General features: G+C 43.6%; 1 protein-coding gene across 1 annotated transcript in view; it reads right to left on the bottom strand.

Annotated features, from left to right (window-relative positions):
* Positions 1–1,502, bottom strand: part of EDIL3 (EGF like repeats and discoidin domains 3) — a 424,704-nt gene extending 423,202 nt beyond the window's left edge. Inside the window, exon 1 of the mRNA XM_006124343.4 lies at positions 875–1,502. Within this exon, the coding sequence (XP_006124405.2) occupies positions 875–941 (67 nt within the window). The 5' untranslated portion in view covers positions 942–1,502. The remainder of the gene's footprint in view (positions 1–874) is intronic.
* Between the last annotated feature and the right edge of the window lie 24,276 nt (positions 1,503–25,778).

The raw sequence follows: 25,778 nt of genomic DNA, 5'->3' as shown, positions 1-25,778 counted from the left end.
AAGGCTTTTCCCACCCGCTTGTCACCCCCCTCCAAGCACACTCCCTCCCAGGAAGGATGCTTCAGTGTCTGCCAGAGAGAGAGAGAGAGAGAGAGAGCGCTTCTCAATTGTGGACCAACACCCCTTCCCCTGTAGCTACAAACTTGAAACCAGCAGCAGCGCTTCATATTTCTCAATATCCCTCTTCCGCCCCCCCAAGAGGATCACACCTACCTTCCCCAGGTTCTGTATTTAGAAACATTTAACACCCTCCCTCCCCGCGCAGCCTTGGGTCATTAGGAGCTCATCAAGATGAGCTCCGGCAACTTTTATAACGGAAGGGGCGAGGGATCAATGAAAAACCCATCGGACTAGGGCTGGGGTCGCCCTCCACACACACACGCTTCAGATGGAGAATGTCCTAGTTAGAGAGACAGCCAAAACGCAGATTGACACAGGCGTTCATTAGTACAGCGGCAGAAAAGCCCGTGGATGTGTTTGCAAACTGTTCAGCGTTTTTTGCTGGCTCTTCAGCACCGAATTAACAGCCTTAAACATGGAAAGGGACGATGTGGACACCTCTGTGGACATGAGTCTTCCCACTCGCTCCTCTGGATCACATTTAAGATCCCAGCCGTATCTTTCCCACTAATTAAGCAGTTACTGAACAGCACATGTGTGCTGAGGGCGCCTAATTCGACACACACAACCTCCCCCCCGCCCCGTCACAGCTTTGCATTATGCACAGCTTCCAGTAGTTCACGTCCCCTTCCCCCCCAATCGCCTGCGTCAAGCCTCACTCCGCTTCTGACTTTGGGACCCCCTGCCCCACGGCCGCCCCTCAGCCCGTTCCGCACTGCCCTGCGGCCACAGCCCCTGGCGTGCCTCTGCTCACCTTTGGTGATGTGTGGCCCCCCGAGGCTCAGACAGAGCAAAAGCCAGGCGAGCGGCGAGCGGCTCATCGCGATTCTTTCCTCCCCCAAGGGGCGAGCCCAGGCAGGGGATGCTTGGAAAGGCGGGGGGATCCTTCCCGCAAGCGACTCTGCAAGAAGATGTCCTCTTCCTGGAGGTGCCTTGCAATCAGGCTAATTCTCTTGGCGGGCGGCTGAGTTCTGCTTCTTCCTCTCCTAATAAGATCCCGGAACGAGCCAGAGCAGCTCAGACTGAGCGCTGCAAGTCCATCCCCGCTTGCCCAGCAAAGGCTGGTCCGGTGATGCGCTCTGGAGCTGGCTGGGCGTGTGGCGCTTCGCCTTCTCACACCGGGCTGGTGGCAGCCTCCTCCTCCGGCGCCTGCAGCTGCAGGGGCTTCTGACGGGAAGGGAACAATGAAGGGAGGGAGGACAGAGCCCTGCCGGCTGGAGAGCGCACTGTATACAAACAGAGGCGGCGTGCCTCTGAGCTGAGAGCCACAGAAGCTCCCTCCCCTGGTCTGTTCACTGAGTGGCTCCTTCTGCTGGAAGAAAGCGAGAAGACGACACACAAAGAGAGCGGATCCAGCCACGCCCTGGCACCTGCTCCACCCTCCACTCCCCGCCCTGAAGCCCCAGTGGAAGAAGGGAGGAGGTGATTTCATGGAGCGAGGCTGTGTGTTACCTCCTCCTCCCCCTGCAGCTTGTGCTTGGTAACTTTGTAATGAAAATCCTTACACATGTAACAACTTGTCAGGGTCTCCTTGTACTGGGGGAGCCGTTCCTTCAGCCCTCTTAATGAGTCACACTTCAATGGTGCAAGAGAAACAAATGTTTGATGATTTCCTCCTGCTCCTTCTCTAGGGGCACCTCTGCACAGCAGGGCACAAGTCTAATTAAGCTGCCACATTACATTGTGTAGCTAAGTCAAAATAGCTTAATTCGGCACCGTCCACACAGCAGAAAGCAGAAGGAAGAGCACTCTTCCTTTGACTTCCCTTACTCCTCATGAAATGAGGGTTACAGGAGTCAGAGTGAAAAGTCCTCCATCTCGCCATTCTTTTGAAATAATGGCTTGCTGTGTAGATGAGCATTTTATAATTTCAGTATAACATCAGTTATTCCAAAATAACGCTGCTGTGTACACATAGCCCAGGTGAGTTAAGGACACATGAAAATGCCCTAGGTGGACTGAAAAGCTCTGTCCCTTAGGAGGCACAGACAGTAACAATACAGGCTTCTTTGCAATTAAATTAGGCCATGGCCAAGGTCCTTGGGACAATGGCCAAATGAGAAGAAGTGCTCACCTGCCCATTTAGAACTCACAATGGGTGATGTTTATCAACAGAACAGCATGGACAGTGCCAATCTGCCCCTGCCAGCCCCAGTCCTGTTCCCAACCTCACTTAAGCAGACCATCTGAACTAGAAGGGGAATTGATCCAACACCATTAATATTCAGCTTCCATGACAAAGAAATATTTGGGATCTTGGAGACTGCGTGTATGTCAGACTCCTCTTCAGCCAAAGAATTTTACATAGGCTACCAGATAACTTATGTTTTAGTGATTGCTAACTTGTGTTGCATTTTGACTGATGTCAAGGACAATCCACTTTAAAAACACTTTAACTGTGAACTGTACAAATAGCTAAACACACTTAAGTTTTCTCAAAAACAAAAAACAAACAAAAAAAAACCAAAAACCCCAAACCAAAAAGACTACCTAAATAGTTACATGACCCATTGCTATGGTGTCTGAGTGATTCACTATTTTTAACACATTTATTCTCACAGCACTTCCTGGGAATAGATAGCAGGGAGCAAAAAATCCATTTTAACAGATGGTCACTCTTTGCCTCCATTCCCTCAGCCAGGGCACAGAGGAAGTCTGTTGCAGAATGGGAAACAGAAGCTAGATCTCCAAGCCTCGGTCTACACTACACCCCACTGTTGGCAAAGGGATGTAAATAAAGCACATTGAAAGTGTGCAAATGAAGCGGGGATTTAAATATCCCATGCTTCATTTGCATAATCACATTCTGGAGCTGTTTCTAACAAGTGCCATTTTGAAACTGAAACCATGGTTTAAGACACGGTTTTGCCGACAGCGGGGTGATTTTTTGACACCTGTACTCTTTTTTTGAGGAATAGCTATTTTGGAATACCAGAAGTATCCCAAAATAGCACTGCTATCTAGACATACCCCTGGAGTCCTAGGTTAACACCCTATCATCTAAACCTGTGTGTCTCAACCTTTTTTATAAAGTACCCCTTAAAAAAAAGTACCCCTGGAACAACAGCTTTCAGACACACAATTTTTTTTCTATCATTGAAACAAATATGTTTAAACAACTTAATCATACCCGGGTGGGCAATGAAATCTGTGGGTGTAAAAAGTACAAAAATAATAAAGTGTTGTAAAATTTACAACAAAAATTCATTTTTCTACACATTTCAATTGTGTTGACGTACCCCCCAGACTTCTCTTGAGTACCCCTGAGGGTACTCGTACCACTTGTTGAGAAACACTGATCTAAACCATTCTTCCTCTCTTTCCATTCTTTGAACCATCCTCCACTCATTATTAACATTGCAGTGGAATAAAAATAATTTAATTAATTCTCTGGAAGGTTGGAAACATCTTTAGATGTTTCAAAACTGTTGATTTTATGTAGCTATGATTAACTTTACTGTCCACATAAGTATCAACATAGTAATATTAGTTTGACTAATAATATTCTGTTTTTATTTACTGGTTATTGAAGATAATTGGATTTGGAAAAAATGTCAAGATACTGTAAGAATACATATGTAAATTTGATGACAAATCTGATTGCTTGACAACAAAAGAAAGCATCACAGAGATGGAACTGAACTACATGACTAAAGTGGTCATCAGCTGTCAGCTCATGATAGTCTTCATCCATTTATTTTCTAATGCTTGATCTAATTTAAATTCCTGTAAGCAGTGGGGTTTACAACTGCATCCCTTAGAAACAATACTCGATTTCTTGATATCTGTACAATATCTGTATCAATTGCCCCAGTATACATACATTCAGCACTAAAGTCATTGATGCTTGAAGGAACTGATGAGTAATACGTCCTCTCATTCCCCACTCTTAAGACATGCAAAAACAAATAAAAAATAAAAAACCAATTTGCACAAATGGAAGTCAGCCATCTTTTCCAAAAAATTCCCTGCTTTAAGTTGTTTTGCTATAAATGCAAGTTTTTTAGAACGTTTTTTTGGAACAGTGAGGATGGTCTGTATCACAATCTTTTTTTCTATTTTTTTTTTTGTAATTTAATTCCATCCCATTCAATTGTCAAAAAAGAGGACAACAATATGAAGCCACCAGAGTACATTAGATAGTGTATTTCATCCTCAGAATCCTAAATTACTTCAATCTTTATATGTGTTTGTATACAAACACACAGTGAGAACAATCACTTCATCCATCACTAAAATGCAAGCACCTCTCTGGTGGGATGCAGTGACTATTTAGCAGCTCACAGCAAAACTGCGCAGTAGTTTAGGACAAGAAATGAAGAAAAATATTATCTTCTACTGTAATGAGGCTACTATACAACCTTCATCACCATACCATCTAAGCACTTTCCAAGTTGTTTTCAGCACATAAAACTGTATAAAGTTGCAAAAAGCAGGAAGAACAAAGGTAAAAGGGACAGAGTTATCCAAACTACAGCTTGGCCAAGATATAGAAGATAACAGTTGCCTCTCTCATGGCCTCCATGATGCAGTACCAGATTACTAATGACATGGGGATGACTGTTACCCAAAGACCAGTAAGGTATTTCCACCACAGATGGCTTAAGGGAAAAGAAAACCCTGGGGGTACGTCTAAACTACAGAGTTTTGTTGACAGAAGTTTTGTCGACAGATACTGTCGACAAAGCTTCTGTCGACAAAGAGCGTCTACACTACATTCAGTTCTGTCGACAAAGCAAGATGCTTTGTCGACATGGCAGTGTAGACGCAAGGACAGTTTACATACAATACCTTCTGTCGACAGAACTCTGTCGACAGAAGGCGTTATGCCTCGTAAAATGAGGTTTACCAGCGTCGACAAAACTGCTGAGTTCTGTCAACGTTATGTCGACAGAACTCAGCGGTAGTGTAGATGCAGGTATAGTTTTGTCGACAAAAGTCCACTTTTGTCGACAAAACTCTGTAGTCTAGACACACCCTGAGTGGTGGCACTTTTCCTACACTAAAAAACAGGGTTTATGCTCCCAGAGAACAGATCACATGTCTGTCCGCAGGACCTGCAGAAGCTAGAGACATCCATGAAGAGTCCTTTGATCCCAGCTAAGGAAGCAACAGTGAAGCAGGGTAACCCTCTCTCCCAGGGTATGTCTACACTACCCCGCTAGTTCGAACTAGCAGGGGTAATGTAGTCATCCGCAATTGCAAATGAAGCCCGGGATTTGAATTTCCCGGGTTTCATTTGCATGAAGCCGGCCGGCGCCATTTTTAAATCCCGGCTAGTTCGAACCCCGTTCCGCACGGCTACACGCGGCACGGAGTAGCTAGTTCGGATTAGGCTTCCTAATCCGAACTAGCTGTACTCCTCGTGGAGCATGGGTGGGATCCTGCTGCCAGGTTCAGGGGAGGCCACACACATCTGGCCGTAGGGGTGGGGGCCCTCCCAGCATTTGCCATGGCTGGAAGCAGGCTAGCCACAAGGGCACAGACATGACCCTAGGTGCACCAAGGAGTGCCACACACAGCACATGGGCATGCCTGCACATGCGATACACCACCTAGTCCTATGGACAGTGCTGCAAATGCAGGTGTGTGCGTGGACCCCAGGGAGGGCCAGGCTGCTCCCTGCTTCTTTGCCACCCATGGGATCCCACTATGGCCGGATACTTCCCTTGCCTGCTTCTCCATGGGCTGGGGGAGGGGGCGGGGGTAGCGGGCAGCATGATCCCCTGGGCACCTCAGGGTCCCTGTGAGGCAAGGTTTACTGTGCAGGCCACACATCTCCTTGCTCCTGAGACATCCCCCTCATCTGGCCCGAGGACTGTTGGTTGCTGCTCACAGAGGAGGGTGCAGCCTCAGGGACAGTATCTGCATGGATGACTGACTGCCTCTCCCTCTTTGTGTTCTCCACAGCCAGACCAGTCAGGACTGAGAGGTGAACCACATCACCCAAGCCAGCCGCCAGAGCCTGGGATACTCGAAAGTGTTCCAGGGTCTGGGAAGACCTGATGCGGCAGCACGTCAGCATCCTGTGTGACATGCTGCAGACCCTAGCGCAGAAGATCTGTGAGGATGCAGAGTGGCGGAACTGCGTGTGGGACCCGCTCATGCAGCAGTGCAATAGCATGTGTGCCATCATGCGCAACATGATGGCATACCCACCTGCTGTCGCTGCTCCTTCCTACCACCGCCTGCCCCCTGCAATGCCCATTCCCCCTCCACCTGCCCCCCAAGTGATACCTTTGCTCCCTCTTCAAGTGATGCTTCTGCTCCTTCCCCAAGCAATGCCCATGCCCCCTCTCCAGGTGATGCCTATGCCTCCTTCCCCTGCCCCCCTGCCATCCTTGATCCCGCTTCAGCCCCCCCCCCCTCCTGCCCTCCTCTCTGTGGTCCCTGGACCCACACAACCCCAAGTCTGACAAGTCCCTGTGCCCAAGGTGGCACATCCAGCCTACCCCACGTCACTCAGAGCTTCCCTCTCCTCCTGGTTATGAGCCCCCCTCCCCTCCAGGTTATGAGCCCCCTCCAATTGTTTTTATTGAAAGATCAATACAGAGTTTGTTTTGTTCAAAACCAAACAGGTGTTTTTATTGAAAGATCAGGAAAGGGGTGAAGGGAGGAGTTGTGGTGGGGAAGGGATAGGGCAGCAAGCCAGAAGCCCCTAGGGGGGAGGCTCTGGGGAGAGTTACTGGGGTCCTTCAGAGAACCTCTCCCTCAGGGCCTCCCAGATGTGCCCAATGGCCTGATGAGCCTGGCAGATGGTAGTTGTCCATGGCTGCTCAAAGAGTTGCCCCTCGTGTCTGGCATCTGCCCCCCACCCTGGGAGGAAGGCCTCCCCCTTCCTCTCCACAATGTTGTGGAGAACACAACATGCTGTGACCACCTCAGGGATGTTGTGCTCCCCCACATCGAGGTGAGTCAGAAGGCACCTGAACTGCGCCTTGAGGTGGCCAAAGGCACACTCCACTGTTTCAGGCTGGCATCAAATTGGTCCCTGCTGGGGTCCAGGTGGCTTCATTAACCATGGTATCTGGGGGTAGGCAGCATCCCCCATGATGCACAGTGGCATCTGCACGTCCCCAATGGCAAAATCATGGTGGGGGAAGAATGTGCCCGCTTACACGTACAGGCTGGAATTTCAAAAGATGCGGGTGCTGTGCATCCTGCCTGATCACCAAACAGCCCCCAATCCCTCTTTCCCAAGGGTCCCCACTCCAGCCACCACAGGACCTAACCCTCCTTTCCCGACGGTCCCGCTTTTCCAAGACTCCTCTTCCCTTCGTGCAGGGACTGCAGCCTGAGAGTGTCTTACCTCCATGAGGAGGGCCCCGATGGTGGAATTCCCCTTGCCGAACTGGTTGCCCACAGACCAGTAGCTGCCAGAAGTGACAAGCTTCCAGATGGCTATTGTGACCCACTTCTCCAGGGGGATGTCGTGTTGTCAGAGGGAGAGGGTTCCAAGAATGAGCTCAGGGTTGACCTTGTGCAGGACCAGGAAGGCAGCTGGCACAAAGTGCTGCAGAAACTTCAGCATGTTCGTGTTGGGCCATCGCGTGCCCAGGAACAGCTCAGGCTCCATGGCACAAAAAGAAAAGCTATGGCATCAAAAAAAGCGAGGCAACCACAGCAGGTACTGTGAGAGCTTTGCTGTCCCTCAAAGAGGTAGGCAACCATGCAGCAGAAGCAGAGGAATGGCTATCCAGGGGGTCCCTTTAAGCACATGTCTCTGCAAGGCTCTGGCACCAGCACTCGGAAGCAACTGGTGACCTAAAGCCCTGGCTGAAGTTGTTCGGGGTGGCCTTTTATGGGAGATAGTGTCCAATCAATGTGGATGCTGTCTTTCGAAAAAGCAGATTGCTTTTTCAATGTGCTTTGGCAGTGTGGATGCTCTCTTTGGCCGTGTCCAGACTCAGGGGTTTTTTCGGGAAAAGTAGCCTTTTCCCGAAAAAACTTCCCCTGCGTCCAGACTCAAGCCGCGTTCTTTCGAAATTATTTCGAAAGAATGCGGCTTTTCTTTCGATGGCAGTAAACCTCGTTTCACGAGGAAGAACGCCTTCCTTTGAAAGTTCCTCTTTCGAAGGAAGGCGTTCTTCAATGTAAAGAGGCCGTCTTCGAAAGAAAGCATCCAGACTCGCTGGGTGATCTCTTTTGAAAAAGCGGATTTTTCTTTCGAAAGATCCGCCTGCAGTCTAGACGCGATCTTTCGAAAGATGCTCTTTCGAAAGATGCTTTCGAAAGAGCATCTTTCGAAAGAAGCCTGCAGTCTAGACATAGCCTTTCGGAAGGATTTTTTTGGGAAGATCTCTTTTGGAAAAGCTTCTTCTGAAAGAATCCTGCAGTCTAGACTTAGCCACAGAAACTTTAAAGGTGAGAAGGAACCATCATGACCATTTAGTTCAGTGGTGGGTAACCTGTGGCCTATCAGGTAATCTACTGATAGGCCTCAAGACATTTTGCTGACATTGACCATCTGCAGGCATGGTTGCTGCAGCTCTCATTCCTGGCCAACAGAAGCTATGGGAAGTGGCAGCCAGCATATCATTGTGGCCCAGGAGAAAAGGTTAGAGACCTGGGAGAGAATTCTCTGTAGTAATCCAGAGTTCTTTCACTGACATACCTTAAGGCTACATCTATAGTGCAGCACTTACCGCAGTGCAACTGTAGAATTGCTAGTACAGATGCTTTAAGTTAACAAGGGAAAGCTCTCCCATCATCTTAATTACTCCAGCCTTGAATAATGGTACCTATGTTGGCAGGAGAAATTCTCCCACTGGCATAGAGCTATCTATGTTAGACTTATATAGGTGCTTCGGTTAATATACGTTTATTTATGTTACTCATTCATGGGATGGGCTTATTCACATGTCTGAGTGACACAAGTTAAAATTAAAACAAATTCTAATTTAAATAAGGTCTAGGTGCTACTCTAATGCCAAATCCTCACCCAACTAATGACTTATCTTTATGACCAGCTAACCCACCTTTACATTTTAGAACACCTTTAGTGTGCAAGAACAGAACCTGTGGACTGCCCTGCTGACTGAATTAGAGGATCTCAGATACAAGCTTTATTTTAGGAACCACCTTTGCTTTAGGGATTAGCTTCATCAAATGCTCCCATCCAAGTACTGGTCAGATGTGAGCCTACTTAGCTTATGAGATCAGAGGTGCTCAAAGCCTGAGATGTGTGAATGCTAATTATATTACAACCTCAATTATAATTAAGGTAATAAAAAGCAGCTACTGAAGATGGGTAATAATTTTTTCCCAAAATGTTTTCTAATAAGTATGTACTTTGCGCACTGGAGGATATTTCATGTTATATGTGTGTGTGTGTATATATAATCTTCCCAGAGATGTCTGCCTATTGGCACAGCTAGAAAACTGCCAAAATTCTCCATTTTATTTGAACTGACTGGATTGGTGGGAGGAGGGGAGAGGAAGAATCATCCTTTTAACACTGTCCATATAGGACCAGTCCTACCTTCCTTGCACATGAAATATTTCCAGTCAAGTGAAGTCAACATAAGTTTTGGATGCACAAGGTGTGGAAGACACTTCCATCCCCAAACATACACGAATCAAAACAAAACATGTAATGTCACACCAATCAGAAGACAGGTAGAACTTTTCTTCCTTCCCCTCCCCCAATTTGGAATCCCCCCCTTTCTGACAAAGAAGCATGGGTGAGGGGGGGGGATTAGGTAACATCATCAATAGCAATATGACCAGGTGTTTCCTTTCACCTCCAAAATGAGTTTTCGCCATTTAAACAGAACAGGTACACTGAAAAGTCCATTCTATGGCTGAACATTTGGGTGGGTTAAAATTGAAACAAAATAGGCCTTCTATCTCTAAGGCAAAGAATCTAAGAGAACTTAAAAAAGGAGAAAGCTATTCAGGCCCAAGTGTGGAAACTCCTGTCTAATTCAAGCTGAAATAATTCCCTGTCTACTTGTGTCTGTAAGTGGGAAGACAATTCAGATTTATGAGAAAGGTATAACAGTGGCTCTGGCACAATGACTAAATCAATTATGAGGACAAGTACTAATAGACAAATGTGTATGTCTAATATACACACAATACTGGTAGGTGATTCCTCCTAAAGAATTCTGCTGTTGTTGATGTAGCAGCCACTAAATTAAACATTAACATGTCTCTCCTGCTTCATGTGCAGAGTACATACCCGTGTCATTTATTCAGACTTATTGGGGAGCCATTAGACAGAGTATTTTGTCTTTTCCTTCTCATATTTCTGTATCGCTGATGGCAAACTGGCATTTTGTACATAGAATCTGTGCAGTTTACAAAGCGGAAAGCGGTAAGTGTTGTTTGTGACTATGCTGGTTTTAGTTGAATGGAAATCTATCAACTGCAGAACTGTGGGAGTGGGATTCCACATTAAATGCTGGAAGAAATTTCACATTATTGATAGAGGGATAATATTCAGACCCTACTACAAGCTCCAACCCCACAATCTGACTCCCTAATAAGATAATAAAATCCTTCTGCACTCTACAAAGTGACAAGTATTGCAGCCCCCATATCATCTGTTAAATTTTCCCATACATGGTGTCATACATCCTGAACCAGATTGCTCCCAACTTTCTAAATCTTACTGTATCTGTCCATGTATAAAATATAAGTTTGTTGGATGTGTTACATTCGCCTATACTTCTATCTTTGCTAGATTCCTCTTCCTAGATGTAGTATCTTAAAGAATTTTTTACTAAGTTTCTTTCCTTGCTTGTAGACTCAAACATTCTGACCTCTCTAGATTACTTTTGATTCAAGTGTTCTTGGTTTCCAATTCTGCAAGCAGCAATAAATTTGATCAGAGTTGTATTTACCGCTAAGAAACACCAGAGAAAGCAAGCCTTATTTACATATTTCAGCTCTTGTTTGGCAACACAAAGAGGCAGAAGAGGAGGCTTCTTGAAAACTACAATATGCAACATTTGAAAGTTTCTAGGGATGCCTGGTCTGTCTCTTGTTTCAATTTTACATTCAATGCTGTGAGATGAAAGAAGAAAGCCTGCAACCACTTCATGGATCACAGTTTGAAGCCCGCTGGTCTAAAATATAAGTGACTTGGCACAGATACAAAACTGCTGTAGGAGGTGAACCTGCCAAGCAAAGGAATTTGTTTTGAGAGTCCACTTTTGAGAGGCAAATGTAAAATCCATATCTTAAAAGCTTACCAACCAAGCTTAACACCTCTGGAATCTGAGCAACTTGTGCCCTGTTTGTTTATGTGTACAGTATTAGGAAAAAGTCTGTATTCAATATTATTCAACTATAAACCTACAAAATAAGTCTTGAACACAAGTTCTTAGATAAAGTTTCTGGTGAACTTATTGAATGAGTTCATCATTTCAAAAAGTCATAAAGAGTTTTCATCTTACCAGTACATATATTTTAACCACTTGAGCTACGAACCTTCAATTCTTTAGATAGCTAAGAAAGTGGAAGCTGTTTCTTAAGTGTTCTGTTAAGTTCTGTTTAACAAAAGAATAAGAAAAATCTTATAAAGCATTTTATTCTGAGGGAGAAAACTCAGAATATGATTTTTAAAATATTGTGTCTTATTTTTCACACTTATATTGCACCGTTAGCTTTAACGGCTCATTCCTACTATACTCCAGAACCCAAGGGAGGTACCACTAAATTACAACAGAGTATTTAATGGAGCTGTGCCATCTGTGTTTCAGAGATTTAACTGCAAACTGAGCTAAAGGGCTTAGTGATTTCAAAATAAGAGGAATATTACTAGAGTCAGAGGACTTTCAACCCCACATAATTCATTTTGAAATATATTTCATAATAAGGTTTCAGGTGAATAGTTAGTACATTTTATTGCAGAGTAATTCCTGGATCATGCAGGCAAAATCCATCCAGGCTTCTAGACATTTAAAAAGATTGCTGCACAGAGAGGGAAAAAACCCTATCACAAGTATCATATTTGTATCTTGTGATGAACTGGCAACCTGTCATTCCACGTTGTGAAACTGAACCCAGTCGGTAGAAATAGCAATGTAACAGGTGTAGGATCATAGCATCAGAGTGCACCCAGAGAGTTATTCCATCTCCCCGTCTTTGCACTGATTCTTCTTTTGGCTTACATCATGTTGAACTGTTTTTTAAACAATTGTGCCTGGGAAGCCTCAAGAAGGGTGAGGCCCAACTGCTAAAGTCTGTAATGATATAAAGTTACAATAGTCTCTGTTCCAAAGAATTTATAGTCCAGAACAGAGCGGGGCAGACCCAACCCACCAAGCCACCAGATCCAGCCCATGGACCACCCTGCCAGGACCCTCAGGAACACAGCTGCCATGGTTTAAAATACAGTCCCTGCAGCTCTCTGCTCTGCTGGGAGGGGGAGGCTTTGTGCAATCTCCCCAACCCCAGCCCAATCCTCAGCTCATATTGGCCAGAAACAACCAGCCAAAAAGAACTGACCTCAGCCAATCTCTCAGCTCCTATTGGCTGGAAACAGCCAGCCAATGGAGCTGAGAGATTGGCCTGAGAGAATGGGGCAGTGCTAGCCTCTTCACTCATGCTGAGCTGAGAGCTAGGTGGAGGATACAGCCTGTATTTTCAAGCGGACTGAGGCTGCAGCAAGCAGGGAGCCCAGCCTCCTGCTGGTCAGGAGACACTTAGGTAAACTCCTCCCAGTCAGCACCTGCCATTGGCACCCAAACCCTTCCTGCACCCCTAGTCCTTCCCCCAGATCACCACTGAAACCCTCTGCAGCCCATGCCTTAGGTGACAACTCCCTCCCAGACCATGTACTCCCTCCTACACCTCTTCCCCAGGCCAGAATCCTCTCCTGTACCCACACCCCCTTCCTGATCCTACACCCCAATCCGCTGACCCAGGTACCAACCCCATCCTTCACCCAAAAACCCTCTCAGACCCCACACCATCTCCTGCACCCCAATCCCTTATTCCGTGTACCCTTCTTCACCCAACCTCCAACGCAGACCCCATACCTCCTCCACAGAAAAGTACTTATCAAAACCTTGGAGTGGCCCCCCACCAAAAATTATTGTCCACCCCCGGTCTAGAAGCTAAGACCAAGAATAGAGGAGGCAAACAAAAATGGGGGAGGGAGGAAGAAATAGGTGGCAACAAGAAGTACACAAAATTGCTTAAGAATTGCACATGCAGCTATTGGTAGCACTAACCACAAATTATTAGTTTGATAACCGTAGTTCTTAGGAGTCCTAGTCAGGCATTATGACCCCATTTTTCTAGGTGCTGTACGAGCACAGAAGGTTTAACTCCCTCAGTGCTCACCCTAACAACATTCAGCATTCTTTGGGAAGGTTTTGGGCCAGTGTTTGAATCAATACCTTTCTCTTGCTTGCCTTTCCTGACTTAAGAGGTTATTACCTCCAAGGCTGAGAGGGCTTCCCCAACATTTCTTTATCCCACTAACAGTCCAGACAACCAATGTGAGTATCTTTGAAGAAGAGAAAAGAAAAAAACAGAAAGGAAAAAATAATCAAAGAATAAAAAGTAGATACATTCCAAACTAATAATTTTCACAAGGTGGACAATTTACTTCCGTCCAACATAACCAAAGTATCTTCCCTAGCATGACAGAAAGAACTCTTCACCCTTCTTCCCTGCCTTTTGTATATATTTAAATGGTGTTTGTGTTTCATAAAAAATTGTATCTACTGACCTCATTCAGGAGCCATGATTGTGTGTGTGGAACTTCTTCCATGACAATTTTTCTCCTTTACAAAAAGCCACCACTCCAGAGGACTTCATTTAGGAAACTATCATGAACCTAAATAGGTGATACTCTGAGGTTTCTTGAAGTGCTTCTCAAAGTGAGCCATGGACCTGCTTTGGGAAAGCCACTAGCAGGCCCACACTACTTTGTTTACCTAAATGGTCCATAACCACTGAGCCTCAAAGCTCCCATTGGCTCCAATTTGCTGTTTCCGGCCAAGGGGAACTGCAGGAAGTGGCACTGTCCAAGAAAATGTAGCACTGTGTTAAAAAATACACATGGGAATCAGGCACTAATACTGTCAGTATTAGGAGATAGTTCCTTGAAAGAAGGAAGCATTTCCCTCAGTTTGGACATGTTGGGGTATGTCTACACTACCCCGCTAGTTCGAACTAGCGGGGTAATGTAGGCATACCGCACTTGCAAATGAAGCCCGGGATTTGAATTTTTTTTGAGTTTTTCGGAGATCTTATAATCAGTTTTCCTGGAGTTCAGGAGGCCAAGTCCTTCCAAGCATTCCCAGAAAGCATTTGGGCCCACTATGGATGGATGGTCCTGTCTATTTAGTGGATCAAATAGAAGCCCGTATAGATTCAGGGTTATTAATTTAAAAGTGCTTTCTTTGTCTGTTAGTCTCTGCAGAGTCCAGTAGGAACCAATACAAGTGAGCTTCTCTCTGGGGGTATGTCTACACAGCCGGGCAAAAGTCAAATTAAGCTACTCAACTTCAGCTACATCAATTGTGTAGCTAAAGTTGAAATAGTTTAATTTGGCTTTTGGTACTGTGTATACAGCAGGAAGTCTTCCTTCAACTTCTTACTCCAACTCCAATGAGGGTTACAGGAGTTGGAGTAAGAAGTCCTTCAGCTCTCCATATTTTGAAATAATGGCTTGTAGTGTAGACGCACACTTTGTTATTTTGGAATAACGTCAGTTATTCCAAAATAATGCTGCTATTTAGACATACCTTAGGAGTGTTCCAACCTGAGCGAATTGCCTAATCCAGAGGTTCTCAAACCTTTTGGACTCCAGAGCCCTTTACATGTGTAAAAATGTATGCGGTGCCACAGTGGTCCACTGACTGTATGTGTTGTACCTATCAATGTTTCCAGTTTGTCAACCTTGCAGAGCCCCCAGAGACGTCTCGTGGAGCCCTGGGACTCCGCGGAGCACACTTTGAGAAACACTGGCCTAATCAATTCCAACTGTTCCTGGAGGAGCAGTGGCCACTACTCCTGTGGAATTACATCTAGTATCTGGACCACAATTATACTCAGTTAATATAGTAAGAGCTCCCAAAAGTATTGTAGGAATTTGCCATATATGCCACATGCACATTTGAAAATTTTAATCAAGGCAGTTTTCTTCATAAGTCCCCACAGCTCAGCTTCAGACTATTTGTATATGAAATAGCTCCACATCTTTGAGAGGCAAGTACAATGTAGTCATGTTCTACTAGACAGACTATGGAAAGTGGCATCCCAAGGCTTAAAAAGATAACCTTTCTTGCCATCTTCTGGCAACTAGATATCTCCCCCAACTTCCAAGTCTTCATGAACAGTTTCTCTGATTTTGGGTTGGTTTAGCATCTGCTTCTATAAAAGAATACTCCCTTTGCAGTGAGGTAATGGTTTTTGTGGTAGCAATACTGGACTGCATATGGAAACATGATGTACTTCTATTGGAAAGAGGCAATATTTTGGCATAGCTAGTGTCTTAACGGCCCAGAGTAAATTCTCAAATCTCTCTCCATTCGACTCCCTCATTCCACTACACACTTTTTGCTCTTGAATGTCTTTCTGATTTTCTTAATTCCATGTAGCTTGCCTTTCAGATTGTTTAACCTTTTTAAAGTGAATTGAAAATATGGCATTTAGTGACTTTTGCTTTCTTTTATCTTACCGCTTGACATAATAGGGGTGTGAGGATCATAGTAATTGTAAAACTAACCTGAATTTATAGGTTGTAAAATTAAAATAAACATTTCACTTTTCCGTGGCATGATGCAAAACAACAAAAGGATAGGGAGAGCATAACAAACCTGAAATGTGACTGCTTTACTCACTTGTTAGAAGTTTACATTTAACCAGCATTTGTACAGATTAAAATGAAAAAAAAAAGTAGCAATATATCCACCAAGCAATATCAACTGTAATAAACTGACTGTAAAGTTTATTGTACTTTGGTCAGGGTTGTTCCCCACTCTTAAGTGCAGAAGTTGGGGGCCTGCAAGAGACTTTAAAAATATCTTGCCATTAAAACAGTGTTTCTCAAAGTAGGCCACAGGGAAATGGCTGGAAATGGCAACCTGGAGCAAATGGGGGACATAGGGCCCTGTGACTATGGAGCCTTTCATTAAACAAAGTGGTATGGGCTCACTAATGGCTTTCCCAAAGTGGGATGTGGCCCATTTTGAGAAATACTGCTTTAAAATATGGGTGTTAAGACACTCAGATACATTTGACATGAATGTCGAGGTGTACCGGTAGTTCAGAATAGGAATCCTAGTCCAAACTACCTAGTTCGAGCCCCGTGTAGCCGTGCTGCACAGGGTTCGAACCAGCGGGGTTTTAAAAATGGTGGCTCCCCGCTTATGCAAATGAAGCCCGGGAAATTCAAATCCCGGGCTTCATTTGCAAGTGCGGTATGCCTACATTACCCTCCTAGTTCGAACTAGGAGGGTAGTGTCTACATACCCTCAGATACATTTGACATGAATGGTTGTATTAAGAACCTAAGAGAAATTCCCATAAATTATTGTAAGAGCAAACACTCATCAAATCAATTTCCAATATCTGTCATTTCATATCGTTGTTGGGAGTTGTATTTAGTTGATCACTGGCACACTGGATCTTTGTGCTGGTATTTATGGTGTAATTAATTGTGTATTTTTTCTGTAATTTTTAAGATGAAAATAATCAGCACCAGTGCTCTCAGCAATTCTAAATAAAACGAAATAGGGTGAAGAGTACAGTTAGCAATACTGCCTATATTGACAGGGAGATTCATAATTAATATTTTGAAGAAAAGATTTTCACACACACACAAACATGTACACTTTATCAGGTAGCTATCATTTTCTTTTTTGCTGTCTGACAAAGCAATTTTTTTCTCCCATTTGCAATTTTCTTTTACTATATTGATTTTTTTTAAATGTCCTGTTTGTTTACAGAAAGCACACTTCAGTGTCTCTTTCCATTTCTGAGTAGAGAGGTGTCTTTAAACATACATTCATGGGCGATTGCCAGAAATACATAGAAGATCTAGAAGGCTCTCTCTTTCTCTAAAACACACACAGAGATAGTTAAGGAACAAAATTCCTCTCTCGTGATTTAAACACATACCATTATCTTTCTGGCCTCAAAGATAGGCCTGTTGGCAGTGATCTGACCCAGGGACCATGGACTAATTCAGTGAAGTTATGGGCATGTTTCCCCACTGCCTTACACTTTATGCAGCCATTTACACTTGTACAAAAAGAATGTAAAATGCTTCTGATATCATGGTGTTTCGTGTTCACAATATTTGTGGATTGCATAGGTTGAAATAACTGCACTAGATGCAAACAGTGGGAAAAAAATACCCTGTCCTCCTCAAGAGAAAAATTCTTATTTGTTGCCTGAATTTGCTGAGCATTTTCTAATGGCAAATCCCACTTTGCACATGCAGTAAGTAGCCATGAGTAATATATGGATTCATATTTCAGCAACTGACAACCAAACATAACATAACTTTATGAAATAGAAAATCCTGTGTTCCAGGAGCCCCACCCTAAATTATTTGGCATTTGTCTATCTAGCTTCCTCATCATTTTGGGAATGAAGTCACCTTCTTTCCCTTCTTTATGATCCCATTATTTTAGACATTTATTTGTCCAAACCAATAGAATTAAAAGAAAAATAAAGCTTCCTAATGACTGTGCTCAATTAATGATTTAACTACTAAAGGAAAAATGTGGAAAATGTAATGGCAAAAACAATCAAATGATCATGTGAAAGTTACAGTTTCTATATAAAAAAGTAAACAGAACATTTACGTAAATTATATTTCATTCCTGTATCGTGTGCCACTTTTCTAACATTTAAGAAATGTGTACTTCAATCACTGTTCACTTTTTAATAAAAAAAATGTATAACATGCTTACATACAGGCTTTGTCTACACTGCAAGGTTTTTGCACAAGAAGACTTTTGCAAAAGAGTTCTTGCGCTAAAGCATATCCAGACCTCAAAGCGCATTGCAAAAGTGATGTGCTTTTGCACAAGAGAGCGTCCACACTGCATGGACACTCTTGCACAAGAAAGTTGTGATAGCCATTCACAGAATGGCCATAAAAGAGCACCTGTACTTTTTCCGATAGGGGTTTCTTGTACAAAAACCCCTCTGGAGCATCCACACCTGCCTTTTTGCACAAGAACTATAGCACAAAAAGGAATTATTCCTCGTGGGGAGAGGAGTAATTCTACCAGTAAAAGCCCTCTGTTCTGTTGATTTTCTTGCACAAAAATGCACTTGAGGTATGGATGCTCCGCCAGGTTTTGTGCAAAAATGGCTGGTTTTGTGCAAAAACCTTGTAATGTAGACATAGCCACAGAGAGAGAGCACCACAGCCACAAAAGTTGTGCATTCATAAGGAGTACCAGGATATAGATATGGCTACTTATTGAGGCAACAGCATATGGTGGTCTGATCCCAACTACTTAGCTGGTACTCCAAATGAGATCAATAAGAATTGCAGGTTCTTAACCCCACCACAAAGCTATGGAGTGCTGCCTAGAGCTTGATAGAGGACACTTAAAAATATTCTCTTTGCCAGCCAAAATCCTGAACGTTTTATGATTCCCAACTGTTTGCTCCCATTAGTAGTACCTCTTCTCCTCCAGACTTGATTTTGTTCACATTAATGATACCTTTGGAGTGATTTGGGAAGGGGTAGACATTACAAACAATAAATGAACATTGCGGCTGGGGAGCAACTATTACACAGCTGTTCAGTCACACTGGGATTTCTTGCTCTTGTACAAGTGCAACAGCTTGTACGTAACTAGCTTTCTAGCATTTATTTAAAATGGCTTATTTTAATTGCATTTTGTTCTACAGCTTTCTCTATACTTTGACTTATATTTAAGTGAAGTGGTGTGTGAGTGCATGGATACTTTTTTTGTTTTTTGTTTTGTTTATGGAGAGAGAATTCACAGTGGTATGAGCTGGTGCAGTATAAAAGTTTAATTGGGCTTTGTTTGCTATGGCTACTTTACTCTTAAGTGAAAATATAAAAGCCTAATACAACTCATCCCAACAAAAGCCAATAAACCATCACACACACTGCTTTTTTGCGCATGCCAGAAAAGCTATTTGAGAGTCCTTAGAGGTTTTAAAAAGCTTTAGCTCTTAGGTATAAATCCAGAGATGTTCGGTTCTTTGGTGGCAAAAATCCATACAAAGGAGACCTTCTAAAGCATCTGAAAATTATAGAAGACCCTAATTCTGTAAACACTTAGGTAAGTGTTTAATAATTTGCATTATGAGTAGTTTAGCTGAGTACTGTATAGTAAATATACTCAGCTACCTTCTAGCTACTCTGAGATCTAAAATACAATATGGAGGACTCCATTTACAGCTCATCTTGAAACAGGTCAGGTCTACGCTAGGGGAGAAAAATAACCTAAGATACGCAACTGCAGAAATTATCCCATTGACTTCCCTTGCGCCTCATGACCCGGTGGAGTGCCGGAGTTGACTGATGCAATTGGTGGTCAATTTAGTAGGTCCTTACTAGACTCACTAAATCAAACCCTAAGGCTACGTCTACACTGGCCCCTTTTCCGGAAGGGGCATGTAAATTTCATGAGTCGTAGTAGAGAAATGCGCGGGGGATTTAAATATCCCCCGCGGCATTTAAATAAAAATGTCCGCCGCTTTTTTCCGGCTTTTAAAAAAGCCGGAAAAGAGCGTCTACACTGGCCCCGATCCTCCGGAAAAAGCGCCCTTTTCCGGAGGCTCTTATTCCTCTTTGAATAGGAATAAGAGCCTCCGGAAAAGGGCGCTTTTTCCGGAGGATCGGGGCCAGTGTAGACGCTCTTTTCCGGCTTTTTTAAAAGCCGGAAAAAAGCGGCGGACATTTTTATTTAAATGCCGCGGGGGATATTTAAATCCCCCGCGCATTTCCCTACTACGACTCATGAAATTTACATGCCCCTTCCGGAAAAGGGGCCAGTGTAGACGAGCCCTAAGGGTATGTCTACACTACCCTCCTAATTCGAACTAGGAGGGTAATGTAGGCATACCGCACTTGCAAATGAAGCCCGGGATTTGAATTTCCCAGGCTTCATTTGCATAAGCCGGGAGCTGCCATTTTTAAATCCCGGCTCGTTCGAACCCCGTGCCGAATGAGGAGTAACGGTAGTTCGAACTAGGAAGCCTAGTCCGAACTACCTAGTCCATGCCGCGTGTAGCTGCGCAGCACGGGATTCGAACGAGCCGGGATTTAAAAATGGTGGTGCCCCGCTTATGCAAATGAAGCCCGGGAAATTCAAATCCCGGGCTTCATTTGCAAGTGCGGTATGCCTACATTACCCTCCTAGTTCGAATTAGGAGGGTAGTGTAGACATACCCTCAGAGATCAATCTCTATAATGTTGATTTCCATTTAAGTGCAGACAAACCCACAGGCATGCACCTATTCTGGATGCTGTCTGTGGGAGTGGTAATGTAGAAATTCTTGGCTGGTCAACCCATGTAGTTTCTCCAAGCGGCATGCAGAGGCTATAACAGGCCACAAAGCTGGGCTTGTTGAGTTTCTTGAGGGGATTCTTATGGAGTTTTCCTCCCTAGTGATGAGGAATCCTGTGGCATCTTGTAGACTAACAGATTTATTGGAGCATAAGCTTTCATGGGCAAAAACTCACTTCGTAAGATGCATGCATGCATACTTTTCCAGATTCAAACTAATACGGCTACCCCTCGGATACTAAGGAAGTGTATTAGCAAAAATGTTTCTTAATGGGACAGCCTACAGTGTTGCCATTTAGTAAATGCATTTAGCCAGCTTACCACTGTTGCATCTCCCCACATGGACTTTTCACAGGATGTCGAGTCCTGGATACTTAGTTTCCTGGCCAAGTCTTTCTTTGTTCCATAGAAAAGCACAGTTCTTTTTTCCCCCCTTTGTTGTGTAATATGAGTAGACCAGTGAAAAGAACCATAAAGAACCAGGCAGTGGCAAAACAGGCGTCCTCTAAATGCATGCAATAATTTAAATCAATTTTTATTTGGTGAAATATTGCTTTTTACACATTTTAAGTGAGAATTTCCTCTTATGAGGGAAGTTTCTCAGAGCTTGATAGTGCCTGGCTCAGCAGGGTCACACAAAGGAGGGGATAAGTATAGCTTTACATGCATATACACCTCTCTTGTTCTAATACCTCTACAGGGCCAAAATATGCTCATGCTCCTTGTGTACCCTTGGATTCAGAAAGGTACAATGGGTAGTACAGGGCAATAGGACTGTCTCTATGTAGTGGGTCAGTGCTTATCAAGTGCACGCTGGCCCCTGCTGGGACAATAGACTGATGGGAGTGACCCATAAGAAGTATTGTAAATTCTAAGAGGAAAGATAGTCCAGTGGTTAGATTGCTAGCTTAGGACTTGGGTAATCAGGGTTAATTTCCCTGTGGTATGACCACAGGCCTTAAGTCCAGGTTCACAGAAGCATCCTGTGATCCCTCCACTTGGCAGCATGCTAACAAGACTGATGAAGCCCAGCTGTGTTCATAGGCTTCATGGCTGAGGTTTTATTAGTGGAGTCCCAGAGCAGCCAATTGGCCTGCTGGACCTACTTAAGGGAGCGGCAGAAACAGGAAGCTGTCTAAAGAACTGGAATCCAGCTGTTGCTGGCTCCCCAGTTTGTCATCTGCCTTTGAGGCCCACTATCCTGATCTGGCCTAACTCCATCTATCCTCTAGAGATTCTGATCTCCTCATATCCTGATCATGCTGACTCTCAACTCATGGCTTGTGGCTGTGGACTCTGGCTGCCCACAACATGGCTATGAAAACTTGCTCTATCACAAACTTCTTGTATGATCTGTGGCAATTTAATAAGCTGAAATGCTGGTGCTACTGAAGTTACTAGGAGTTTTGCCATCGACTTCAAAAGGATAGGATTTCATCCTAAAGCTATGCTATATTGTGAGCTAGATGTGTGATTCCCAGCTTCAGAGATATATTTATCTAGATCATTAAAAATAATAGTGTAGTCACAGTAGCACAAGCAGGTAGCAGTGGTGTGTGAGAGCAGCCCAAGTACATACCCACAAGGGTCAGGCAGGTTTGTACTGGGGTGGATAAGCATATATTGCTGCCCTTGCTACTATGGTTATGTGACTATTTTTAGCACACTAAGGGTACGTTTAGACTACAGGGTTTTGTTGACGGAAGTTTTGTTGACAGATACTGTCGACAAAACTTCTGTCGACATAGAGCATCTAGACACATTCAGTTCTGTCAACAAAGCAAGCTGCTTTGTCGACAAAACCCTGTAGTCTAGACGCAACCCTACAGGCAATAACACCTTCTGTCGACAGAACTCTGTCGACAGAAGGTATTATGCCTCGTAAAATGAGGTTTACCAGCTTCGACAAAACTGCTGAGTTCTGTCGACATTATATCGACAGAACTCAGCGGTACTGTAGATGCAGGTATAGTTTTGTCGACAAAAGTCCACTTTTGTCGACAAAACTCAGTAGTCTAGACACACCCTGTCTCAGAAACCAGATAGCATGAGCATGTGTTTGCAAGCTGGGAAGTCCATAAAATAGCCTAAAACTATCTTGTGCCTCAATATTAGCACTTCACTCTCTCTCTCACCGGAATGTTGTGAGAATAAATATTTTAAAGATTGCAAGGATCTCAGCCAAAAGTGCCACAAAAGTACCATAGATAATAATTAATAAAGGGAGATATTTGGATATTCGGGTAAACATTATTTTCAAACACAATGAAAAGAAGGTCAAATATCTAACTGAAAGTATACTAATAAATCAAAAGGAACACACACACACACACACACACACACACACACACACACACACACACACACACACACACACACACCACTTACAATTTAATAAAATGTGAAATAGTTCCAGATCACTGGATACTGACTTATTCAAAAGTACTGAACATCTTTTTGAATTTAGATTGAAAATGTATCAAATTTTGGCTATTACATATACAATGTTGCATGAAGCCACAAAAGTCACATTGAAATATGAATGAAGCAGATTATTGCATGATCTGTTGTACTACCTGAGACTTCACAGAGTTTTGTAGAGGAAGCTTCTGACAGGTCCGTGAATTTAGAATCATATGCATATAATTAACAGATTCCAGGTTAATTAATTCCAAGGTTCTCCAGTATTTACTGTCAGAGTAGTCAATTCAGAAACGTATAATAAAAATTTGCACTTCTGTAGGGCTCCTGATTATATAGGAGAAAAGATTGTTTAAAAAGTCTAGACTGACAAGGTTATAACTATTATCAGATAATATGGAGCTCAATATGAAACCCTCACTTTTTTCTTTAAGCAATTTTTTAAAAGGGAGAATTCTTAGAACAAGTTAAAGGGCAAAATTTGTCTATACAGAAAAGTGGCTGAGGGCAGGAGTTTCTTTAATCTATAATTTTTATGGCCTTCTTCCAAGAGGAGTGAATAATATACTTCAAAATTATTGCACTGAGCTCTGGCATAGATGGCAGTGCTGGCACTAAAATTATTTCAGTGTTGAACATGGAAATTATGTATAAGAAAAGGTTGCTGGGACTGGTCCATAATTACTGACTGTCCTTACAAAAGGGAGGGAAAGGGAGACTTCTATTAACTATTGTAGGGCTCTTCTAGGGCATTCATCATGTTAGAATTCAGAATGGATTCTGGTGGATACTAGTTTGGCTGCTTCTGGACAGTTTTATTACCTAAGGCGAAAGTAGAGAAAATAGACAAGTAAACCCAGACCTACTTCTGCATCTGAGAAGCAATGAAGTTATCACAACTATGAGCACACCATTAAGTTTTGATTTCTGCTATCCAATCAAAACACAAAAGACATAAGGCTTATTGTATTGCAGGCTCCTTGTTAGTTTAGATAAGTCATGTTACTGATTGCAGATTGTCTGTCAGACTTATAATAGTTATTTTCCTGATAAACTTTAGGATTCAGTATCTTTCTTTGGGTCCATATCTTCTTTTTTTCATGGTGAAATTTTCAAACAAATAACACATAAGTAGACCAATGTCTTCATCAGCAGAATGATGTCTATTTTCAAAAACCTGTGGTGACAGGTTGGTAGGCTTTACAAGGACACCCAAAGTATCTATAGTATCAAAGTATACATAAAACTGAGCCTGGGAATGCTGAAAAAAATCCTCAGAGAAGCTTCCTATCCCTCTATACTGGTCTCAGCAGCCCCAAAATCAGCCACAGCCATTTGATTGTTCTCTGATTTATCTATATTCTTTTTCCTTTGAATCCCAGTGCCAACCAGCTGATATTATCTCTGCCAGACCACTCTCTAAACATGACAGAGCACAGTGATAATTCACAAAACATTTGCAAGTTAATCATCCATTAATTAATAGTTGTCGTTGTTGTTTTTTATGCTTCTAATGCTCTTGCAGACTGTATAAGCCACTGAAACACATGTTGCTTGCAGACCTGTAGTACAGAAATATGTTTCACACTAATGTCAGAGAGGTAGTTGTGTTAGTCTGTATCTTTAAAAATTACAAGCAGTCCTGTGGCACCTTAGTGGATAACAAATATAATGTATCATGAGCAAAATCCACTTCATTAGATGCATTGAGGGTTTTACCCATGAAAGCTCATGATACACTATATTTGTTAGTCTCTGAGGGAACGTCTACACTGCAGCTTTATTTTGAAATAACTAGTGTTATTTCAAAGTAACAAGGTGAACGTCTACACAGCAAGCCTGTTATTTCAAAATAATGGTAATCTTATTCTGAAAGCTGTGACTCATTTCATGAGGAATAACACCTATTTCAAAATAGTTATTTTGAAATAGGGTGTGTGTAGATGGGGCAACAGTGGTTATTTCAAAATAAGTGGCCTCCAGGGATTCTCACGGTTGCCCTGGAGGCCACTCTGTCCAAACTTATCAGAACTCTATAGTTCCCCTTTCCCTGTAGCCTTTAAAGCTGCAGGCACAGGGGAAAGGGCTTGTAGAACAAGGAAGCCCTGCCAGCCCTGTGCCACACAGCAGCAGCCTTCACTGCTTTTGCTGCTGCCATGAGTGACCCCCATGCTCCCACTGAGCCCTCCATGGCTGCAAGGGAGCCGGCAGCCAACTCCTAAGCCCCTGCTTGGAGGTGAAAGAGGAGGGCCCTTGGATTTCATTGAGGTCTGGGGAGACGAGACAACCCCCCAGAATCTCTACACCAGATGTAGGAATGTGGACATTTATGGTTGGAGAGCTGACAGCCTGGGCCAGAGGGGACACAGCTGGACCCAGGAGAAGGTGCACACGAAGGTCAAGAAGCTGAGGCAGGCCTATGCGAAGGCCAGGGAGCTCAATGCCTACTCAGGGGTGGCACCTCAGACCTGCCCCTATTTTGACCAGCTCCACTGCATCCTGGGAGGTGAGTCAGTCCCTTTCCCCCCTTGCTGTGGACTCTGGGCTAGAGACACACATTGTCAGCCTCCCGGAGGGCATGGCTGTGGATGAGGAGAATGAAGAGGTGCAGGAAGAGGAGAAGGAGGAGGAAGATGAAGAGACCATCTTGGACATGATGCTCACCATCCAGGAGGTCATCCAGGAGGAGTACAGGATCTTTCAAAATGGGGCATTTCTGCCAAAAATGACCCATCTAAACTGCTGGAGGGGGTTGAAAAGCCCCAT

Source organism: Pelodiscus sinensis, chromosome 6, assembly GCF_049634645.1.
Source record: "Pelodiscus sinensis isolate JC-2024 chromosome 6, ASM4963464v1, whole genome shotgun sequence".
Taxonomy (NCBI): Eukaryota; Metazoa; Chordata; order Testudines; family Trionychidae; genus Pelodiscus; species Pelodiscus sinensis.
The sequence above is the reverse complement of the archived record's forward strand: the minus strand, read 5'-3'. Positions and strand labels throughout refer to the sequence as shown.